The sequence below is a fragment of the Cherax quadricarinatus genome, unplaced genomic scaffold, assembly GCF_038502225.1.
Source record: "Cherax quadricarinatus isolate ZL_2023a unplaced genomic scaffold, ASM3850222v1 Contig216, whole genome shotgun sequence".
Lineage (NCBI taxonomy): Eukaryota > Metazoa > Arthropoda > Malacostraca > Decapoda > Parastacidae > Cherax > Cherax quadricarinatus.
In genome coordinates this window covers 168404-194289 of record NW_027195242.1, presented here as the reverse complement: position 1 = coordinate 194289, position 25886 = coordinate 168404, and the positions used below count along the sequence as shown (strand labels likewise).

Genomic DNA, 25886 nt, shown 5'->3' with positions numbered 1-25886 from the left:
ATATATATTTGTATAAATTTTTATACTGTGGGTGCATGTATCATGTTTGTGTGTTACATAATGTGTTTCTTATATAATTTTGAAAAAAATATCATAGATAGATTAAGGGAAATGTCTATATTAACGTAATATGCGACATTAATGCGCCCAAGAGATTATTATTATTATTAATTATTATTATTATTATTATTATTATTATTATTATTATTATTATTATTATTGCATCAAGAGTAGAGAGACTCTTAGTGATTTTAATGTGTACCTACATGCCAGCACAGTGTGTAAGTTTATTTAGGTACAGGTGTACACAAGTTTAATTATCAAGTACAATACATATAAAATATACAATAACTTTAAAACACTTGAAATTTTGGAAAGTTTCCAGACATAATAAGGAGATGTGCTCAGGGAGAATGTAAACAAACTCGGTGGGCAGCTGTGACTGTATTAGAAAGACAGGTGGGGGGAGCCGTATAGCGAGTTTTGGTCATAATTTGAAATGTCCATATTAGCGGAATGCCGTAAAGCGAAACGCCGTAAAGTGGGGCCCTGCTGTATTTTCATTAATCCATCTATGATATTTTCTTCAAAATTATATAAGAAACACGTTACATAGCATATAAACATTATACATACACCACAAAATAAAAAGTGACATAAATATGAGATTTGTTTACAAAGCGGCTCTGTAGGAGTGTCGGAAGAATTATGTTTTCTCTAGTCAAACACTGGGGGATAACTGTAGACAAATATTCCTTTCGTATGCCTTCACTCTATATATAGCAACTCATGACCCTTGTGGGTTTAGTGCTTCTATTTTTATTATGATTATAATAATAATAACGTGCAAAAATAATAACTTGTAATAATAATAACTTGCAATAATAATAATAATCATAAAAATAATAATATGTAATAATAATAATAATAATAATTAATAATAATAATAATAATAATAATAATAATAATAATAATAATAATAATAATAATAATTATTATTAATAATAATTTTTCAGAGCATCATTCCTTCTAAAAATTACATGAGAATGGAAATGTTGGTCTTTATATATTCTACTGTACCACTGTGGCGACAACTTGTACACAATGTAAGGTGTTTATATGAATGTTTATGAACCATAACTAGACGCATCGTCTGTTTATTTACATAGTGGGTGGGGTGGCCAGGCTGGCATCCCTACACTACCCTACGCTACCCTACACTACCCTACACTACCCTACACTACCCTACACTACCCTACACTACCCTATGCTACCCTACACTACCCAACACTACCCTATGCTACCCTACACTACCCTACCTACCACACCACTTTCTACAAATAAATACTTTTCACCTTTCACCTGACATTAAGACTACAAATATTTTAAGGTAAGTAATGAGTATACTGTATATGCATGTTATCACTCTCTGGGGCTTTAAGCATTGTTGTAGTATATTATGTGTGGGTGGGGGGAGGGCCAGGAGGGCTACCACACCTAACTTCTTACAGTAAATACTACTCACCTTTTGCCCTACATTAAGACTACAAATATTTTGAGGTAAATAATGAGTGTACTGTGTGTGTATTTTACTTTTTAATGCTAACTTAACATGTTAGTGTAAACTTGTTATCTGTCATTTATATGCATTTATAAGTGGAAAAAATGGCGTTCTACTTTCCGGCGATGTCTGCTTTCCGGCAGTAGCCTGGAACCTAACCTGCCTTATAAGTGGGGCCCTACTGTAGTTACGTTCCTGAAAATGCTGTGTTAGGTAAATCCATGTCAGGTAAACTGAAGAACTTATGGGAAAAATAAGATTATGTTCCTATGAGCCCCAAAAAAAAGCCAAACAACTTTTCTTAGACCACAAGATCTTACAACAATAAAAATGAATGTGTAGCTGTTTTTCAATGTTGTGATGTAATGTATTGTTTTTATTGCTTAAGATTACAAATTCAACAGAAATAATAGCATTTCTTACCTTAAATTGTGACTGCTGGTGTTTGTGGATAATTGTGAAGAGAGCGGAGAGTTATGCCGTGGCCCTACGGGCTGAGGTGGATGGTAGAGGTTCTGGTACTGAAGTCAATGGTTGTACTGGCATGTGCATAAATTCTGTAATGGATCTCTGGGCTATTTTACCCTGCAGTACATTATACAGCTGATGGTAAGGCATCATCAGCTGCTCTAGAACCAGTTTCAGAGAACTGCTTCTAGATTTGTCAGGGTTATTTTCTGTGAAAAAGTCTAACTTCAAGTCAGTCAGTCAAGTCAGTAAGTCAGTAAAGTCAACTTAGCAAGTCAGTCAGTTTGATCAAGTCAGTAGTCAAGTCAGTAAAGTCAATTCAGTAAAGTCAATTCAGTCAAGTCAGTCAGTCAAGCTTATTCAGGTAGTTGTGATCTATGTGTCTTTTTTTTCATATAAAAAGATCACAACACAATTGACAAACACAGCTCTGAGAAGAGAGTCATACTAGACACATGGAGGCCTGGGAGAGGGGTGGGTGGCATGGTAGCTAGGTAGGTCTCCCCTGCAGAGACAATGGCCTGGCCCAGAGCCAGGCAGCCTGAGACCTGGGAAAATACCCCTGTAGCCCACAGCCAATTCTTTAAATTTTTCCCCAACCACAAACTGAACACACTAAACAGTGTTAAGTTAATTTTATGATGTGTCATATAAAATTATGCCACAATCCTTCAATAGTGTAATAGCCAAATGGTTTTTAATACTTGACGTGCTGTTGGAGTGTGAGCAAAGTAACATTTATGAAGGGGTTCAGGGAAACCGGCAGGCCGGACTTGAGTCCTGGAGATGGGAAGTACAGTGCCTGCACTCTGAAGGACGGGTGTTAATGTTGTAGTTTAAAAACTGTAGTGTAAAGCACCCTTCTGGCAAGACAGTGATGGAGTGAATGATGGTGAAAGTTTTTCTTTTTCGAGCCACCCTGCCTTGGTGGGAATCGGCCAGTGTGATAATAAAAAAAAAAAATAAATCTGTGTAATATAATGGTCTACTGTATTACTTACATTATGAATCAAACAGTAATTACTACACAACAGAACAATCAAAGGCACTCCCCAGAGTCATCAACAACATAACTGTTTTTAACTACAATATCAGATCTTTAACCCTTTCAGGGTCCAAGGCCAAAATCTGAAGTCACGCACAAGTGTCCAAGAAATTTTGAAAAAAAAAAAAAAATTATTTTTTCTTACAGAATTAAAGAGCATATTTTTGTGAAGGTAATAAAACAAAAAAAATTAGAATCTGATCAGTACTTACCGAGATACAGTGCGAAGAAGTTTGTAGAAAATGATGTGGTGGCGGCAACATCGACGAATTCCACATACGCGTATTATATTATTTTGTTGTTTTAGTTGTTTTTTCTTTTCTTTTCCAATTTTTTTCTATTCCTACTAGCATTTGGGGCCTGAGAGACCAATACTGTATATAATTGATATATATATACTCACTGTATTGAACACAATAACCGCACTAAAGTTATTATCATATTATTGTTTACCACTGTTGTTCATTAAAATAAACATGCACAAATCTTGTATAATACTAATGTTCTATCATATATTTACATATTTACAATCACTGGACATGGTTTTAGAACTGCTGGAGCTTGTGGAACTCCTTGAAACAAGGCACCATGCACAGAGGCACCTTACATTCCTCACACATAAACCGAGTGTCTTTGCGTCTTTGTTGCCGTCGTTTTGTTTGTGCACAGACAATGCATCTCTTCTGAGCAAATTTCTTTTGAGTTGAAGGAAGCTGTATTATGAAATGATCACCTTCTCTCCTCAAACGCTTGGGTATATTGTGATGAATTCGAGGACCATGTTGTATTGCAGGTGTTGTTACCTGGTACTTCATTATGAGTTGTCTGACAACAGACAAACAAAATTCACCATACGGTGGTCTGTTACCAGTCTTTATTTGGTACATATTATATGCATTCAGCATTGAAATGTCCATGAGATGGAAGAAAAGTTTCATGTACCACTTGTAACTCTTACGAACACAGTCAACAAAACCAATCTGCATGTCACACTTGTCAACCAAGCGCATGTTTTGTGTATAATCAATCACTGTCACTGGTTTTCGAATACGTTCATTAGTCACTCGATCAACTTTGCCACTGTCTTGCATTTCATTACGGTGAATGGTTGTCAACAATGTGACATCTCGTTTGTCATGCCACCGTAATGCCATGATGTCATTGGCAGTAAACACCTGCACGTCATCACCACGAACACCTGCGTTGAGCCTGGGCATATGTTTACGATTAGAACGCACTGTGCCACACACATCTGTCTTGTTCACTCGCATGAAATCACTGAGTAATGGGCTTGTGTACCAGTTATCGGTATATAATGTATGGCCCTTACCAAGATAAGGTGCCATCATGTTTCTCACTACGTCACCTGATATACCCAATAACATCTTGGTATCTTTCAATGTTTTACTACCCGTGTATACAACAATATCCAACACCAGGCCACTGTCACAATCACAGAGTACAAACAATTTTATACCAAAGCGGTTCCTCTTGCTCGGTATATACTGCTTGAATGACAGTCTACCTTTGAACAAAATCAAAGACTCGTCAATTACAAGATTCTTGAATGGATAAAAGTATATCCTGAACTTTTGTTTGAGATACATGAAAACATTTCTAATCTTGTATAACCTGTCACTTCTGTCAGGCCTGGTTTTGTCAGAGAAGTGCAACATACGTAACAGTAAGATAAACCTGTTCACTGGTATTATTTCACTGAAGGATGGGGTACAAATTAGCCGATCTGTGGACCAGTATGCTTTTATATTATGCTTATAGACGTGAGGCATAAGCATTATTGTTGCAAAAAGCAAATACATTTCTGCAACAGTCGTCTCTTTCCACCTGTGTAGTCTTGACTGTGGTGATAAGATCGGATTTGCCATGGTGTACTGAAAATACTTATTACTTTCCCTGACAATAATTTCCATCAATGGCTGGTCAAAGAATAATTCAAAGAATTCCAGTTCATTGGCTGTGGTTCCAAGGGGACAGGTAGGTAGAATTCCACTTTGAGAGTCATCAAAGTGGTGAGGGCTGGGAACAAAATTGGGATTTTGCTGCCAATCCCAGATACGGTTTGCTGGTGGATACTGGACATCATAGGCTGGTTGTACGGGTGGTTGTGGCGGGCTGGTGGGTGACGCTCCGCTTTGTCCTTGAACTGACGAGTCAGCAGCGTGGGTCCCCGCGTGGCACAGCGAGTCACGCATGGCGGTGCCACTACCACCACCAGCCCCACTAACACCATCCACTGATGTCTGTGGCCCATCCATGCCAAGTGTAGCCACATCATCCTCACTATCACTACCTAAAATGGGTGTAGGGCCACGGGATGTACTCCGGGATGTACTCCGGGATGTACTCCGGGATGTACTCCATCCCTTGGGCACAGCATAGGGTACACTACCCGAGCGCATGCGGCGGCGAACATACTGACGCTTCACTGGTGAATATGTTTCCTCACTATCACTACTCGAATGATCGTCGAGTGCAATAAAATCACAATCCATGTCAGAATCATCGTCATTACTGAAGTCAGAGGCCAGGCCACGGGAAAATATTAGTTTTCTCTTACGTTTAGGAACACCCGACCGTGAGTCACGAGTGCCCACACCAGAGGTAGAAGGTCGAGGATCGTCGGGGTTTTCTGCACTATTATCGATATCCTGGTCATTATTTTCGGTCACTAACTTATCAAAGTCGTAGAATTCGTCTTCATTTCCACTTCCATCAGTGTCAGAACTATCAGACAGGAAGAGGAGAGTCCCAATTTTCTGGGGAGTGAGAGCTGACTTGCGACGAGGCATGGTGAACAAGGGTGACTGAGCCGGCGTTCCCACAATGCTATGCAGGCGCCTAGATTTTTTGTTTACTGCGCACACCCACGGCGCAGACCCATTCTCTCATATGTAGGCCTATGAGCGCTTTTGCGCTAAATTTGACGGCGCTAGAATTTTGGCATAGATCTATGGTTTGGACACTCACCGACCAGCCGTAGATCTACGGGACGGACCCTGAAAGGGTTAAGCAAACATTATGATGACCTCATAGCATTACTAAATTCCCTGCATGCCAGTATGCCCATCATTACTCTCACTGAAACCTGGCTAAAGCCTGATACTACAGATGTCTATGCCATTCCTGGTTACACAGCCATACACAGCTGTAGGCCAGATCAACAAGGAGGTGGCACAGCTATATACTACTCAGACCAACTAGAATGTATCACTAATACTTGCACAAGGGATGAACCTGGGGAATATATAATAACTAAATTAAATTCCAAATACCTACAAAAACCTCTCACAGTGATAAACATCTACAGAGTACCACAGTCAAACATTAGCCATTTTAGTGAAAACCTAGGAAGTATGATAACTGATGCACGCATGAACAAAGATCACTTACTGAATTCACAAACACTATGAGTAACTGTATGTTGCTACCAACAGTAACAAAACCTACAAGAGTTACAGAGACTAGTGTTTCCCTACTTGACCACATCTGGACCAACACCATATCCCCCTTAAGATCAGGCATAATCACAGATAATACCACAGACCACTACCCTACCTTCCTCATAACAAACTTTGGCAAATTACCCCAAGACACTACTAAAGTCACTTTCAGACTTCACAATAAGGCAGCTATCAATAACTTCACAGCAGCAGTGACAAACATTGACTGGCACACTGAGCTAGAAATCTATACAGATATTGACGAATGTATTAATAATTTTCTAAAAAAGACCCAATACCTCTATAACAAGCACTGCCCTAAAAAAAACTAAACAGATGACTGCAAAGAGACTGAACAGTCCCTGGCTAACACCCAGTATCCTCAAATCCATAAATACAAAGCACCTATACGAAAAACAGTACAGAATGGGCCACATAACCAGAGACCAAACAAAACGTTACTTGTCAATCCTAACCAGCCTAATAAGAAGGGCTAAAAAATTGTATTATGAGAACAGATTATCCAACTTACGAGGTGACATAAAATAGACCTGGAAAACCCTATCAGAAATACTAGGAACAAAAAAGATAACACGAAATAGCGAAATTGAATTAACAAAACCAGATGAACCCCAATTTCCACCTACTGAAACAGCAAACAGACTCGATGATTTCTTCTCCACTATAGGACAAAACCTTGCCAATAAAATCCCAAGCTCAGATAACCCACCAAATGACTACCTCACTGGCAACTACCCGAACACACTGTTCCTAGCTCCAACTAACCCAACTGAAGTCTCCCTTATTATCAACAAACTAAAAAACAAGACAGGAGATTTAAATACCTTACCACCCATTATATACAAAAAAGTGTCACAGGTGCTATTACCAATCATTGCAACACTCTTTAACAAATCCATTGAATTCTCTACCTTTCTTACAGTTCTTAAAATAGCAAGGGTCACCCCTATCCATAAAGGAGGAGACCACACAGACTTGAATAACTATAGGCCAATATCCAACTTACACCCTCTCTCTAAAATCTTTGAAAAATTAATCCATAAGCGTATCTATTCCTACCTCATCTCCCACAACATACTCAACTCCTGTCAATTTGGGTTCAGGCCTAATAAAAATACTAATGATGCTATTATCCACATGCTAGAACATATTTATACAGCAATAGAGAAAAAAGAAGTCCCACTGGGGATCTTCATTGACTTACGTAAAGCTTTCGATAAAGTTGACCATGACTTGCTCCACATAAAATTGTCGCACTATGGTATAAGAGGGCACTCCCTCAACTACCTAAAGTCATACCTCAGCAACAGAAGTCAATATGTGTGCACAAATGGGGCAAACTCTTCCATACAGCCAATTACAGTTGGTGTCCCACAGGGAAGTCTCCTAGGCCCTCTTCTCTTTCTCATATACATAAATGACCTACCAAATGCATCGCAACTACTCAAACCCACAATATTTGCAGATGACACTACATACGTTTACTCTCACCCGAGCCCAGTCATGCTAGCCAATACTGTAAATACTGAATTACAGAAAATATCAACCTGGATGAGGACCAACAGACTTATTCTAAACATTGACAAAACCTACTACATTCAGTTTGGTAACAGAGCTGCAGATGTCTCTTAACATTTATTTATTTATTTATTTATTTATAATTTGAGCACACATACAGAGGTACAAAAAAATACAGACAAGAGCAGCATGCCAAAGCCACTTATACTATGCATAGCATTACGGGCTGGCTTAAAATTAACTTAAGATTAACTAAGCAATGATGAAATCAGTGAAAAACATTAATGTAAACAGATTACTATAAAGCACAAGTGAGTATTACAAAGACAGGTCATATGGTTGCATGCATTGTTGTAAATTCAGTAGAATGGAGTATTCTGTTAGGTAGTGTATTTAAAAAATAATAAAGTTAGATTGGGTTTTAGGTTTAACATTTATGTGATATAATTGTGAGAAGCATTTAAGATATACAATTTATAAGGTTCAGTTATTCAGTATTTATTTGGTTTTGGGTGAGTAAGTGATCTTTGAGAAGAGACTTGAATTTATAAACAGGTAGTGTTTCTTTTATATTTACAGGTAATGAATTCCAGATTTTAGGGCCTTTTATGTGCATTGAGTTTTTGCATAGCGTGAGATGGACACGAGGAATATCAAAGAGTGATCTGTGCCTTGTGTTATGGTCATGTCTTCTGTTGAGGTTGGCAAGGAGATGTTTGAGGGGAGGGTTAATATCAGAGTTGAGTGTTCTATGTATGTAATAGGTGCAGTAATAAGTATGGATGTTTTGTATGGTGAGTAGGTTGAGTGTATTGAATATTGGTGGAGTGTGCTGCCTGTAGTGAGAATTTGTTATCATTCTAACTGCAGCCTTTTGTTGGGTAATTAGTGGTCTGAGATGGTTACTTGTTGTTGAGCCCCATGCACAAATTCCATAGGTGAGATAGGGGTAAATAAGAGAGTGATATAGGGCCAGGAGGGCTGACTGTGGAGCATAGTACCGTATCTTCGATAGTATGCCTACAGTCTTGGAAATTTTCTTAGAAATTTGTTGTATATGTGTATGAAATTTGAGTCTATTATCAAGGTGGATTCCTAAGAATTTTCCCTCTGTTAGCTTTGTGATAGGTGATCCGTTTATCATTATGTTAAGAGGGACATCTGTAGCTCTGTTACCAAACTGAATGAAGTAGGTTTTGTCAATGTTTAGTGTAAGTTTGTTAGTAATCATCCAGGTAGATATTTTCTGTAATTCGGTATTTACAGTATTGGCTAGCGTGACTGGGCTCGGGTGGGAGAAGACGTATGTTGTGTCATCAGCAAATAGTGTGGGTTTGAGTAATTGCGAAGCATTTGGTAGGTCATTTATGTATAGGAGAAAGAGAAGAAGGCCAAGGACACTTCCCTGTGGGACACCAACTCACAGAGGGAAAATTCCTAGGAATCCACCTTGATAATAGACTCAAATTTCAAACACATATACAACAAATTTCCAAAAAAAATTCCAAGACCGTAGGCATACTATCGAAGATACGGTACTATGTTCCACAGTCAGCCCTCCTGGCCCTATATCACTCACTTATTTACCCCTATCTCACCTATGGAATTTGTGCATGGGGCTCAACAACAATAAACCATCTCAGACCACTAATTACTCAACAAAAGGCTGCAGTCAGAATGATAACAAATTCCCACTACAGGCAGCACACTCCACCAATATTCAAAACTTTAAACCTACTCACAATACAAAACATCCATACTTATTACTGCACCTACTACATACATAGAACACTTAACTATGATATTAACCCTCCCCTCAAACATCTCCTTGCCAACCTCAACAGAACACATGACCATAACACAAGGCACAGATCACTCTTTGATGTTCCTTGTGTCCATCTCACTCTATGCAAAAACTCAATGCACATATAAGGCCCAAAAATCTGGAATTCATTACCTGTAAATATAAAAGAAACACTGTCTGTTTATAAATTCAAGTCTCTTCTCAAAAATCACTTACTCACCCACAACTAAATAAATACTAAATAATTGTATCTCATAAATTGTATCTCATTTATGTATCTCATTATTGTATCTCATAAATGTCAACCTGTGACCCAATCAAACTTTGTTACTATTTAACTTCATTACCTAACATAATATTCCATTCTACTGATTACACAGCAACACAGTAAATGACCCTATGACCTGTCTTTGTAATACTCATTTGTACTAAATTGTTATCTGTTTACAATAATTTTTGTACCACTGAATATATCATTGCTTAGTTAATCTTAAATTAATTTTAAGCTGCCCATAATGCTATGCATACAAGGGGCTTTGGCATGCTGCACTTAAAAAATTGTATTCCTTGTACTTCTCTGTATCATGTTCAAATTGATAAATAAATAAATAAATAATTATTATTATTATTAATATTACTCACCTATACTATATGTGCCTGGAGATCCACAACAGAAAATCACCTTATGATAATAATACATCAACAAAAAGTCGCAGTACAAATGATCACAAAGTTCACTGCTAGACAACATACTTCCTGCTCTTCGAAGACCTAAATCTACTCACAATACAAAACAATCAGTCTGATTACTACTGTGCGTCCTACATTTACAGAACTATAAATGTAAATGTTATAAATGGTGAAAAGGTGACATTAAAATATCGAAGATGGTTGGCACAAATCCAGTACCATTTTAGTATGTTCCTCACTTAGTGACAAATTTATATACCAACGTGGTCTTAGGAACTCTGCTGTTAAGTAAGGAGAGGCTGTATTGATATTATTATTTATTACTTACCCCTTAAACTATTCAAACATAGATCTACGTTCGCTTGCGTAGCACTCTGAATGTAGATCTACGTTTGATTTTACATGCTTTCTTATGTAAAAAATGTAGATCTACATTCGAAGCGCTACACGAGTGAACAGAGATCTACGTTTGGACAGTTTAAGGGTTAATATTGATCTGAACCCTTTCAGGGTTCGTGCTGTAGTTCTACAGCTGTGAAGCCAGGATCCAAACCGTAGAACTACACCAAAATTCTAGTGGCCTCAAATTTAGCACAAGGCGGCTGGTAGGCCTACATCTAAGGGAATGGGTCTGAGTGGTCAGTGTGCACAGTAAATAAAAAATCTGGGCACCTGCAGGGCATTGTGGGAACGTCGCCTCAGTAAGCCTTGTTCACCATGCCTCGTGGTAAGGCAGCTCTCACTCTGAGGCGAATTGGGGCTCTCCTCTTCCTAACTGACAGTTCTGACACTGAGGGAAGTGGATCTGAAGAGGAATTCTATGGTTTTGATCAATTTGTGACCGAAAGCAATGATCAGGATATCAAAAATAGTGTCGAAAATCCTGACGATCCTCATCCTTCCACCTCGGGTGTTTGTGCATCTCAGTCATGTTCAGTTGTACCTCATCACAAGAGAAAACTAATATTTTTGTGTGGCCAGGCCTTGGACTTGAGTAATGGTGATGATAGTGATGTGGACTTTGATTTTATTGCTCTTTATGACCATTCGAGTAATGATAGCGATGAATCACATTCACCAGTGAAGCGTCAGCATATACTCTGCCACGTGCACTCGGGTAGTGTACCATATGCAATTCCAAAGGGACAGAGTACATCCCAGAGTACATCCCATGGCCCTACACCTGGAACATACAGTGAAAGTAAGGATGATGTGGCTACACTTGGTATGAATAGATCACAGGCATCAGTAGGTGGTGGTAATGGTGGTGCCACGGGCACACAGCATGACACATCAGCCCAGGCTGGGACCCACACCGCTGACTCAGATCCAGGACAAAGTGGAGCATCATCCACCACCACACCACAACCAACTTATGATATCCAGTATCCACCAGCAAACTGCATCTGGGATTGGCAGCAAAATCCCAATTTTGTTCCCAATCACCATCAGTTTGATGACACTCAAAGTGGAATCTTGCCAGCTTGTCCCTTTGGAAATGCTGCAAATAAACTGGAATTCTCTGAACTCTTCTTGGACCATCCCTTGATGGAAAATATTGTCAGGGAAAGTAACAAGTATTTTGAGTACACCATGGTAAATACAATCACATCACCATAGTCAAGACTACATCAGTGGAAAGAGATAACTGTGGCTGAAATGTATTTGTTTTTTGCAACAATAATGCTTATGCCTCATGATAATAAGCATAAAATAAAATCATACTGGTCCACAGATCGGCTAATTTGTACTGTGGCCTTCAGCGAAATCATCCCAGTGAACAGATTTATCTTACCGTTACGTATGTTGCATTTCTCTGACAAAACCAGGCCTGACAGAAATGACAGATTATACAAGATCTGAAATGTTTTAATGCATCTGAAACAAAAGTTCAACATGTACTTTTATCCATTCAAGAATCTTGTAATTGACAAGTCTTTGATTTTGTTCAAAGGTGTATTGTCGTTCAAGAAATATATACCAAGCAAAAGGAAATGCTTTGGTATAAAACTGTCTGTACTCTGTGACTGTGACAGTGGCCTGATATTGGACATAACTGTATACACTGGAAATAAAACACTGAAAGATACTAGAATGTTATTGGGTATCTCAGGTGACATAGTGAGAACAATTATGGCACCATATTTTGGTAAGCATGACTGTGAAACAAAAACCTGTAACTGTTTTGCATGATGGTAGGATTGCTGGTTTCTTTTTCTGTCTCATAAACACGCTAGATAACAGGGATATCTTGCTACTCCAACTTACACTTTGGTCACACTTCACAGACACGCACATGCATATATATATACATACATCTAGGTTCTTCTCCTTTTTCTAAATAGCTCTTGTTCTTCTTTATTTCTTCTATTGTCCATGGGGAAGTGGAAAAGAATCTTTCCTCCGTAAGCCATGCGTGTCGTATGAGGCGACTAAAATGCCGGGAGCAATAGGCTAGTAACCCCTTCTCCTGTAGACATTTACTAAAAAAGAGAAGAAGAAAAACTTTATAAAACTGGGATGCTTAAATGTGCGTGGATGTAGTGCGGATGACAAGAAACAGATGATTGCTGATGTTATGAATGAAAAGAAGTTGGATGTCCTGGCCCTAAGCGAAACAAAGCTGAAGGGGGTAGGAGAGTTTCAGTGGGGGGAAATAAATGGGATTAAATCTGGAGTATCTGAGAGAGTTAGAGCAAAGGAAGGGGTAGCAGTAATGTTAAATGATCAGTTATGGAAGGAGAAAAGAGAATATGAATGTGTAAATTCAAGAATTATGTGGATTAAAGTAAAGGTTGGATGCGAGAAGTGGGTCATAATAAGCGTGTATGCACCTGGAGAAGAGAGGAATGCAGAGGAGAGAGAGAGATTTTGGGAGATGTTAAGTGAATGTATAGGAGCCTTTGAACCAAGTGAGAGAGTAATTGTGGTAGGGGACCTGAATGCTAAAGTAGGAGAAACTTTTAGAGAGGGTGTGGTAGGTAAGTTTGGGGTGCCAGGTGTAAATGATAATGGGAGCCCTTTGATTGAACTTTGTATAGAAAGGGGTTTAGTTATAGGTAATACATATTTTAAGAAAAAGAGGATAAATAAGTATACACGATATGATGTAGGGCGAAATGACAGTAGTTTATTGGATTATGTATTGGTAGATAAAAGACTGTTGAGTAGACTTCAGGATGTACATGTTTATAGAGGGGCCACAGATATATCAGATCACTTTCTAGTTGTAGCTACACTGAGAGTAAAAGGTAGATGGGATACAAGGAGAATAGTAGCATCAGGGAAGAGAGAGGTGAAGGTTTATAAACTAAAAGAGGAGGCAGTTAGGGTAAGATATAAACAGCTATTGGAGGATAGATGGGCTAATGAGAGCATAGGCAATGGGGTTGAAGAGGTATGGGGTAGGTTTAAAAATGTAGTGTTAGAGTGTTCAGCAGAAGTTTGTGGTTACAGGAAAGTGGGTGCGGGAGGGAAGAGGAGCGATTGGTGGAATGATGATGTAAAGAGAGTAGTAAGGGAGAAAAAGTTAGCATATGAGAAGTTTTTACAAAGTAGAAGTGATGCAAGAAGGGAAGAGTATATGGAGAAAAAGAGAGAGGTTAAGAGAGTGGTGAAGCAATGTAAAAAGAGAGCAAATGAGAGAGCGGGTGAGATGTTATCAACAAATTTTGTTCAAAATAAGAAAAAGTTTTGGAGTGAGATTAACAAGTTAAGAAAGCCTAGAGAACAAATGGATTTGTCAGTTAAAAATAGGAGAGGAGAGTTATTAAATGGAGAGTTAGAGGTATTGGGAAGATGGAGGGAATATTTTGAGGAATTGTTAAATGTTGATGAAGATAGGGAAGCTGTGATTTCGTGTATAGGGCAAGGAGGAATAACATCTTGTAGGAGTGAGGAAGAGCCAGTTGTGAGTGTGGGGGAAGTTCGTGAGGCAGTAGGTAAAATGAAAGGGGGTAAGGCAGCCGGGATTGATGGGATAAAGATAGAAATGTTAAAAGCAGGTGGGGATATAGTTTTGGAGTGGTTGGTGCAATTATTTAATAAATGTATGGAAGAGGGTAAGGTACCTAGGGATTGGCAGAGAGCATGCATAGTTCCTTTGTATAAAGGCAAAGGGGATAAAAGAGAGTGCAAAAATTATAGGGGGATAAGTCTGTTGAGTGTACCTGGTAAAGTGTATGGTAGAGTTATAATTGAAAGAATTAAGAGTAAGACGGAGAATAGGATAGTAGATGAACAAGGAGGCTTTAGGAAAGGTAGGGGGTGTGTGGACCAGGTGTTTACAGTGAAACATATAAGTGAACAGTATTTAGATAAGGCTAAAGAGGTCTTTGTGGCATTTATGGATTTGGAAAAGGCGTATGACAGGGTGGATAGGGGGGCAATGTGGCAGATGTTGCAAGTGTATGGTGTAGGAGGTAGGTTACTGAAAGCAGTGAAGAGTTTTTACGAGGATAGTGAGGCTCAAGTTAGAGTATGTAGGAAAGAGGGAAATTTTTTCCCAGTAAAAGTAGGCCTTAGACAACGATGTGTGATGTCACCGTGGTTGTTTAATATATTTATAGATGGGGTTGTAAGAGAAGTAAATGCGAGGGTCTTGGCAAGAGGCATGGAGTTAAAAGATAAAGAATCACACACAAAGTGGGAGTTGTCACAGCTGCTCTTTGCTGATGACACTGTGCTCTTGGGAGATTCTGAAGAGAAGTTGCAGAGATTGGTGGATGAATTTGGTAGGGTGTGCAAAAGAAGAAAATTAAAGGTGAATACAGGAAAGAGTAAGGTTATGAGGATAACAAAAAGATTAGGTGATGAAAGATTGGATATCAGATTGGAGGGAGAGAGTATGGAGGAGGTGAACGTATTCAGATATTTGGGAGTGGACGTGTCAGCGGATGGGTCTATGAAAGATGAGGTGAATCATAGAATTGATGAGGGAAAAAGAGTGAGTGGTGCACTTAGGAGTCTGTGGAGACAAAGAACTTTGTCCTTGGAGGCAAAGAGGGGAATGTATGAGAGTATAGTTTTACCAACGCTCTTATATGGGTGTGAAGCGTGGGTGATGAATGTTGCAGCGAGGAGTAGGCTGGAGGCAGTGGAGATGTCATGTCTGAGGGCAATGTGTGGTGTGAATATAATGCAGAGAATTCGTAGTTTGGAAGTTAGGAGGAGGTGCGGGATTACCAAAACTGTTGTCCAGAGGGCTGAGGAAGGGTTGTTGAGGTTGTTCGGACATGTAGAGAGAATGGAGCGAAACAGAATGACTTCAAGAGTGTATCAGTCTGTAGTGGAAGGAAGGTGGGGTAGGGGTCGGCCTAGGAAAGGTTGGAGGGAAGGGGTAAAGGAGGTTTTGTGTGCGAGGGGCTTGGACTTCCAGCAGGCATGCATGAGCGTGTTTGATACGAGTGAATGGAGACAAATGGTTTTTAATACTTGACGTGCTGTTGGAGTGTGAGCAAAGTAACATTTATGAAGGGATTCAGGGAAACCGGCAGGCCGGACTTGAGTCCTGGAGATGGGAAGTACAGTGCCTGCACTCTGAAGGAGGGGTGTTAATGTTGGAGTTTAAAAACTGTAGTGTAAAGCACCCTTCTGGCAAGACAGTGATGGAGTGAATGATGGTGAAAGTTTTTCTTTTTCGGGCCACCCTGCCTTGGTGGGAATCGGCCAGTGTGATAATAATAATAATAATAATAATCTTGGTAAGGGGCATACATTATATAGTGATAACTGGTACACAAGCCCTTTACTCACTGATTTCTTGTGAGTGAACATGACAGATGTGTGTGGCACAGTGCATTTCTAATCATAAACATATGCCCAGGTTCAACGCAGGCACTCGTAGTGGTGAGGTGCAGGTGTTTACTGCCAATGACATCATGGCATTATGGTGGCATGACAAATGAGATGTCACAGTGTTAACATCGATTCACTATAACGAAATGAAAGACAGTGGCAAGGTGGATAGAGTGACTAATGAACATATTCTAAAACCAGCAACAGTGATTGATTATACACAAAACATGCATTTGGTTGACAAATGTGAATGCAGATTGGCGTTGTCGATTGTGTTCGTAAGAGTTACAAGTGATACATGAAACTTTTCTTCCATCTCATGGACACTTCAATGCTCAATGCATATACAGTGGACCCCCGGTTAACGATATTTTTTCACTCCAGAAGTATGTTCAGGTGCCAGTACTGACCGAATTTGTTCCCATAAGGAATATTGTGAAGTAGATTAGTCCATTTCAGACCCCCAAACATACATGTACAAACGCACTTACATAAATACACTTACATAATTGGTCGCATTCGGAGGTGATCGTTATGCGGGGGTCCACTGTAATATGTACCAAATAAAGACCTGCAACAAACCACCGTATGGTGAATTTTGTTTATCTGTCATCAGACAATTAATAATCAAGTACCAGGTCACAACACCTGCTACACAAAACCTTCCACAAACTGATCAGCAATTACCCAAGCGTTTGAGGCAGGAAGGTGATCACTTCCTAATACAGCTTCCTGCAACTAAGGAGAAATGGGCTCAGAAGAGATATATTGTCTGTGCACAAACAAAACGACAGATGCAAAGACACTTGGTTTATGGTGCGAGGAATGTAAGATACCACTGTGCGTGATACCTTGTTTCAAAGACTTCCACAGACTGCAGCAGTTCTAGGAACATGTCCAGTGACTATACATATGTAAATATATAATAGAACATTACTTATATACAACATTTGTGCATGTTTATCGTTGTAAACAAAACTGGTAAACAATATTATGATTAAAACTTTAGTGCAGTTGTTGTATTCAATACAATGAGTGTAGTGGACCCTCGGTTATCGGCCATAATCTGTTCCAGAAGGTGGCCCTAAAATCGCAATGGCCTAAAACCGAAATAATATTTCCTACATGAATTAATGTAAATACAATTAATCCATTCCAGACTCCCAAAAATATTTACAAAAATGCATTTTTTAAAGATTATAGTTTTACATACACAAAACAATGAGAACTAAATAAAATAAATGAACATTTAAATCACAATTACTTACCTTTACTGAAGACTCTTGTTGTCTTATGGAAGACAGGGAGAAGAGAGGGAGGACTTATTATTGTTTGGAAGGGGAATTCCCCTCTATAAGGACTTCAGGTATCAAAGCACTCTCTGGGATTACTTCCTTCCCTGCTTGCTACACTCCCTGCCTTCCTCCTACACTCCCTGCTACACCCTGCCTCCCTACTACACTCCCTGCCTCCCTGCTCCACTCCCTCCCTCCATGCTACACTCCCTGCCTCCCTGCTACATTCCCTGCCTCCTTGCCTGCCTGCTACACTCCCTGCCTCCCTGCTACACTCCCTCCATGCTACACTCCCTGCCTCCCTGCTACACTCCCTCCATGCTACACTCCCTGCCTCCCTGCTACACTCCCTCCATGCTACACTCCCTGAATGCCTGCTACACTCCCTGCATCCCACACTCCCTGTTTCCCTGCAACACTCCCTGCCTCCCCTCCACCCTCCCAGTTTCCCTGTTACACTCCCTGCTGCCCCTTCCACACTCCCTGTTTCCCTGCCACACTCCCTGCTGCCCTTCCACACTCTCTGTTTCTCTGCTACACTCCCTGCCTCCCTGCTACACACTCTGCCTCCCTGCTACACTCCCTGCCTGCCTGCTACACTCCCTGCCTCCCTGCTAAACTTCCTACCTGCCTGTTACACTCCCTGCCTGCCTACTACACTCCCTGCCTCCCTGCTACACTCCCTGCCTCCCTGCTACACTCCCTGCCTCCCTGCTACACTCCCTGCCTCCCTGCTACACTCCCTGCCTGCCTGTTACACTCCCTGCCTGCCTACTACACTCCTTGCCTCCCTGTTAAACTCCCTTTCACAACATTAGCTTCCTTCATGTTTGGATGAATGAGCAGAGTTGGCTGATAAGCGGGACAGCTGATAACCGAGGGTCCACTGTATATATATACAATATATACTATATTGGTCTCACAGGCCACAAATGTTACTTGAAAAAAATATTAGAAAAGAAAAGATAAGAAAAAGTAAAATAAAAAAATGCGACTTTACGGAAGTCGCGGATGATGCCGCCACCCGGTCATTGAGGGTCAACTTCATGTCTCCGCATCTCGGTAAGTACTGACCGGAATTTTTTTTTTTGTTTCATTACCTACAGAAAATTATTATCTTTAATTCTGCAAGAATTTTTTTTTTTTTAAATTCTTAGACCCAGGCGCACACTTTGAGATTTGGCCTCTGGACCCTGAAATGGTTAAATGGGCCCAGAGGCAGCAAAATAATGTTTGTTCCAAGGGGAAGGAGGAGGCAGTAGTAACTCCTGTCACCCTGGATCAAGAGCACTCACCACTGAGAAACATGAATGGTACCTCGAAGAAACACTGAATGAAGAGGGTCATGCCCTGGATGAACTTAATGTGGGCCATGGCATCAGTGGTCCGGGCCATGTCTTCCTGCATGCTGTGGGGTCAAGAAGATATACATTTTAGTAATAAACTACAATGGGATTACATTCCGATGACCCCCATCGTAACTCAAAAATATCATAAGTTGAAAATATTGTAAATTGAAAATATTGTATGCCAAGGCATGCAAGTATAAGTGAGTGTGTGTACTCGCCTAACTGTGGTTGCAGGGGTTGATTCACAGCTCCTGGCCCTGCCTCTGCTGATCACTACCAGGTCCACTCCCTGCTCCATGAGCCTTATCATACCTCTTCTTAAAGCTATGTATGGATCCTGCCTCCACTACCTCACTTCCCAGACTATTCCAATTCCTGACTACTCTATGACTGAAGAAATGCTTCCTAACATAGCTGTGACTCATCTATGTCTTCAACTTCCAATTGTGACCCTGTGTTGCTATGTCCCATCTCTGGAATATCCTGTTACTGTCCACCATGTCAATTCCTCTTAGTATTTTATATGTCATTATCATGTCCATCATATCCCTCCTGTCTTCCAGTGTCGTCAGGTTGATTTTCTGTTCTCTCTCCTTGTAGGGCATGTCCCTTAGCTCTGGGACTAGTCTCACTGCAAACCTTTGCACTCTCTAATTTTTTGACATGCTTGACCAGGTGAGGGTTCCAAAGTGGTGCTGCATACTCCAATCTGGGCCTGATGTTCACAGTGTACAGTCCTGAATGGTTCTGTACTGAGGTGTAGGAATAGTACAGCCTCTCCTCACTTAACAACAGAGTTCCGTCCCTAAGACCACGTTGGTAAATGAATTCGTCACTAAATGAGGAGCATATTATAATGGTAGTGGGTTTGTGTTAACTATCTTTGATATTGCTTTAATGTCACTTTTTGCATCATTACCTGGAGTTTACCTGGAGAGAGTTCTGGGGGTCAATGCCCCTGTGGCCTGGTCTGTGACCAGGCCTCATGGTGGATCAGAGCCTGATCAACCAGGCTGTTACTGCTGGCTGCATGAAGTCCAACATATGAGCCACAGCCCAGTTGGTCAGGTACCGACTTTAGGTGCTTGTCCAGTGCCAGCTTGAAGACAGCCAGGGGTCTAATGGTAATCCCCCTTATGAATGCTGGGAGGCAGTTGAACAGTCTCGGGCCCCTGACACTTACTGTATGGTTTCTTAACGTGCTAGTGACACCCCTGCTTTTCATTGGGGGGATGTTGCATCGTCTGCCAAGTCTTTTGCTTTCGTAGTGAGTGATTTTATAACATTTCTGGAATATTTTTAAATGTTTATACAATAGTGTACTGTATACAGGTCTCCCTCAGCATTCACGCGTGTTAGGGGATCAAGAGCCTCACGAATGTTGAAAAATCATGAATGTCGAAAAATCACGAATGTTGAAAAATCACGAATGTCGAAAAATCACGAATGTTGAAAAATCACGAATGTCGAAAAATCACGAATGTTGAAAAATCACGAATGTCGAAAAATCATGAATGTTGAAAAATCACGAATGTCGAAAAATCACGAATGTCGAAAAATCACGAATGTTGAAAAATCGCGAATATTTAGTGCCCCAGTATATTGTAGGGAAATATAATAAAATACTGCTTCCTTAACCTATTGAACCATGAACAATCACAAAACACGTGAAAACATCGTAAAATACATACATGTACATGTATATACATACATGCTCCTCCCACTCATATATTTGTCCAATCTCTTTTTAAAGCTACCCAAGGTCCTATCAAAGCTAAAACCTTGGGTAGTTTCAAATTTAAGTTGGATAAATACATAAGTGAGAGGGGTTGGATTTGAGTGGGACTTGCACATGAGTAAATAAAATTATCAAAGCTTATTGCTTGGGTAGCATTTATTCTGTTAGTGGGTTGGATTTGTGAAGGACCTGCCTAGTATGGGCCAACTGCAATGTTCCTCATTTTTTATGTTCTTAAGAACCATAAAATATGTACAAGAAAACATCGTAAAATATTGTACTACCTCCACCACTGCCTCATATTTTTGTACAATTTCTTTCTTCAATTCTATCGTGTTTCTCAATTTCTTTATTCAAGTTTCTTTGGGCCCATGCTTAATTATGTAGCAGTCGCACTCAATCAACAAGCACCAAACACAATGAATTAGTACAGGTCTCCCTCAACATTCATGTTTTCAACTTTCACGGGCTTCACACATTCGCGAATTCCCAACCGCCAAATTCCCAGCCGCCAAATCATATTTAAGTTTCCCGCCACCTGCAAGTCCCTACTACCCTCCCTCCGACTCCCGCAACTGGCAGCCAGCCCTCCCACCACTCAGTGTGGTGAGTGTTTTGTTTATTCACTATTTGCTATTAAACTACAGTATAAATAATGTAAACCCATTCATGACTGCATATTGGAATGGCTATTCGAACAGGTATTAGACGGTGACATCATGCGTTTACTCTTTAACACTGCAAAGAATTAAACATTTCTGCTACAGCTAATAATAACAATAGTAGTAATAATAATAATAATAATAATAAATATGATATAATTGAAGAAGGAAATTGTACAAAAATACGAGAGAGTGGTTGACACATCGTCAGTGTGACTTTGTTTATGCTGGAGTGAACATTAGTCTCCCTGCTCTTCCAAACATTTCACAATAATTCATTGTGTTTGGTGCTTGTAGATTGAGTGTGACTGGAGTGGTAGAGGCAGTGATTGAGGCAATGGTATTTAATAACATACATGTTAATAATAATACATGTTATTAATAATATGTACTATTATTATTTATAACATATATGTTATTAAATACATACATGTTAATAATAATACATGTTATTAATAATAACATGTACTATTATTATTTATAACATATATGTTATTAAATACCACTGCCTCAACCACTGAATTATTGTGAAATGTTTGGAAGAGCAGGGAGACTAATGTTCACTCCAGCATAAACAAAGTCACACTGACGATGTGTCAACCACTCCCTCGTATTTTTGTACAATTTCCTTCTTCAATTATATCGTATTTATTATTATTATTATTATTATTATTATTGTTATTATTATTATTATTGTTATTATTAGCAATAGCAGAAATGTTCGATTCTTTGCAGTGTTCAAGAGTAAACACATGATGTCACTGTCTAATACCTTTCCTAATAGCCATTCCAATATGCAGTCATGGATGAGTTTACATTATTTATTCTGTTGACCACTACTCTTTGTGTTCGATTTGTTAGGAAGTTGAAGATCCATCTCCCCACTTTCCCAGTTATTCCTTTAGCACGTATTTTATGGGCTATTACGCCATGATCGCATTTGTCAAATGCTTCTGCAAAGTCTGTGTATATTACATCTGCATTCTGATTTTCTTCCAGTGCATCCAAGGCCATGTCATAGTGATCCAGTAGTTGTGAGAGGCAGGAGCGACCTGCCCTGAACCCATGTTGCCCTGGATTGTGCAGATTTTGGGAATCCAGGTGATTTGCAATCCTGCTTCTTAGCACTCTTTCAAAGATTTTTATGATGTGGGACGTCAGAGCTATTGGTCTATAGTTCTTAGCTAATGCTTTGCTGCCACCTTTATGGAGTGGGGCTATACCCGTTGTTTTAAGTGACTGTGGAATTTCACCCATGTCCAAGCTCCTCCTCCATAGTGTACTTAGGGCACGCGAGAGGGGTTTCTTGCAGTTCTTAATGAAAACAGAGTTCCACGAGTCTGGGCCCGGGGCTGAGTGTATAGGCATGTTGTCAATGGCTTTTTCGAAATCTATCGGAGTTAGGGTAATGTCGGAAATCTGGCATACATTTATGGAGTTTTGAGGCTCATTCATGAAGAAATCATTTGGGTCGTCGATCCTCAGACTGATTAGTGGTTCACTAAACACAGAGTCGTACTGGGATTTCAATATTTCACTCATTTCCTTGTTGTCGTCTGTGTAAGTCCCATCCTGTCTGAGTAAGGGCCCGATACTAGATGTGGTATTTGCCTTGTTTTTGGCATATGAAAAGAAATATTTTGAATTTCTTTCAATTTCACTAATAGCTTTAAGCTCCTCCTGCCTCTCCTAGTTCCTGTAAGAGTCATTTAGCTTAAGTTCGATAGTTTCCACTTCCCTGGTCAGCGCCTCCTTTCGTGTATCAGATATTCTAGCACTCCTGAGGAGCTCAGTGACTCTTCGTCGTCTTCTGTAGAGGGAGCGTCTTTTTCTCTCCAGTTTGCTCCTGCTCTTCTTCTTTCTTAGGGGAATATGCCTAGAACATGCTTCGGCTACCAGGAAGTTGATCCTTTCAAGGCACTGGTTTGGATCCATGTCATTTAAGACATCTTCCCAACATGTTTCGTTTAGGACATGGTTTACCTGGTCCCAGTTGATGTTCTTGTTGTTGAAATTGTATTTTGTGAAGACACCTTCACAGGTACATGCATTCTGCTGTTCAGGACCCCTATGCATGTACATCTGGACTTCGATTAGATTGTAATCGGAATTAGTTGTTTTTGATATTCTTATGTCCCTTATCAGGTCCTCATTATTTGTGAAGATAAGGTCAAGTGTGTTTTCTAGTCTTGTTGGCTCCACTATCTGCTGGCTTAAGGTGTGTTTTTCGCAGAGACTTAGTAGCTCATGTGTGTGTGACCTTTCATCTGCGCTACCTCCGGGGATTGTTTCAGCTATAACATTATTTGCTACATTCTTCCATTTTGTATGCCTTAGGTTGAAATCACCAAGCAGTAAGATGTTTGGGGATGGAGCTGGAAGGTTTTCCAAACAGTAATCGATTTTCAGTAGCTGTTCCTTGAACTGTTGGGAGATTGCATCTGGTGGCTTGTATACAACCACAATGACTAGGTTTTGGTTCTCGATCTTTATTGATAGAACTTCAACTACCTCATTTGTGGTGTTCAGCAACTCCGTGCAGATAAGGGACTCTTTGACATACAGGCCAACCCCCCCTTGTTGCCTGTTTTTTCTGTCGCATCTAAAAAGGTTGTAACCACTTATCCATATTTCACTGTCAAAGTGATCTTTTGTGTGAGTCTCTGTGAAGGCTGCAAACATTGCATTAGACTCCACTAGAAGTCCACTGATAAAAGGTATTTTGTTGTTGGTGGATGGCTTAAGGCCCTGTATATTAGCAAACATGAACGAGGTTGTATTCTGTGTTTGTAGCGGCAGGGGTAGCAGCAAGGGTAGTGGCAGGCTTCCTTGTGAAGATTATATAACAAAAAAAAGGCACAATACCGTGACTGGAACGATACACAAATAACCCGCACATAAAAGAGAGAAGCTTACGACGACGTTTCGGTCCGACTTGGACCATTTACAAAGTCCTTGTAAAGAACATTGTGATGGGCAACTGAGACCATTTCCTCTTCATATCTACAAACAGAGTTTGGTAGGGAATTATGCTCCTATCAATGTCGTTCATCACCTTCAAAGCCCTCAACATCAATGGGTCTGTGTCGAACATAAATTATTTAAGCTGTGCTGTCATTCTCATCACTTGCCCTAGTTTTTCAAGGGTGAGGGCTTGAGGTTGATTGTCCTCAGCAACACTCTCCTCTTCTTCATCCTCATTCTCTGTCTGCACAATCTCCAACAATTCTTCATCATTTAGGCCCAGTGAATGTTCTTCAATCAGTTCCCTGACCTCACCCTCCTGCATGTCCTCGAACCTTTCAACACCAACTAGCCTTGCTAACTCCACAGTCTTCCTCACAGCATTGTTAAGCTCGTCTTGAGGAGCAAATCCAACAAAATCACACACACACACACACACACTGGCCACAAAGCCCTCCAACAACCATTCACCATCTGAGGTTGCAAATCCTTGACACTATCATGCACTTTTGAGAAGCAGTCAACGATGGTGAATTTCTTCCAGTATTGAGTGACACTCATATCTGGATTTGTATCCAACACAGCGTGGGACTTTGCATTGACCTTCGAGTGTAGTAGGCTTTAAATGTAGGTATTGCACCCTGATCAAGAGGTCGTAACATGGAGGCTGTGTTTGGTGGCATGAACACAACCTCAACATCACCACATATTCTTTCCAATGATGGTGGGTGACCTGGAGCATTATCAAGAATCAGGAGTTTGTTTGGGAGGCCCTTCTCTTGTAGGTACACCCGTACCTCCTTCAGGAAGCAGTGGTGAAACCAGTCCATAAAGATGACGTTGGTGGTCAAGGCTTTCAGATTGTTCATCTACAATACTGGAAGGAGATTCTTGTTGCGTCCCTTCAGTGCTCTGGGGTTGGGACATTTATAAATAAAGCCTAGCTTTATCATGTGCCCAGCAGCATTAGCACATAGCATTAATGTGCATCGGTCTTTCGCAGCCTTGAACCCTGGCGCAATCTTCTCCTTGGTGATGAAGGTCCTGGCAGGCATCTTCTTCCAATACTGGACTGTTTCATCCATATTCCACACCTGCTCAGGTGTGTATCCCTTCTCATTGATGATTGTTTTTCAAAGCGCCAGGGAATGCAGCTGCTGAACCGTGATCTGCCAAACTTGATTCTCCACTCATCTTCAGGTTGTGCAAGGAGAACTGTCTCTTAAATTTTTCAAACCATCCTTTACTTGCTAGGAAGTCAGGATGGCTAGGTTCTGCACTAGTGCTAGCATCATCACTAGCCAACATATCATACAAAGTCTTTCCCTTTACACGAATCACATTGCTGTCTACACAAATAACCCACACATAAAAGAGAGAAGCTTACGACAACGTTTCGGTCTGACTTGGACCATTTACAAAGTCACACTGTGACTTTGTAAATGGTCCAAGTTGGACCGAAACGTCGTCGTAAGCTTCTCTCTTTTATGTGCGGGTTATTTGTGTATCGTTCC

General features: G+C 40.2%; 1 protein-coding gene across 1 annotated transcript in view; it reads right to left on the bottom strand.

Moving 5' to 3' along the window:
- Nucleotides 1–25886, bottom strand: part of LOC128691029 (major facilitator superfamily domain-containing protein 6) — a 159143-nt gene that overhangs the window by 36123 nt on the left and 97134 nt on the right. Inside the window, exon 8 of the mRNA XM_070080197.1 lies at nucleotides 18955–19067. Within this exon, the coding sequence (XP_069936298.1) occupies nucleotides 18955–19067 (113 nt within the window). The remainder of the gene's footprint in view (nucleotides 1–18954; nucleotides 19068–25886) is intronic.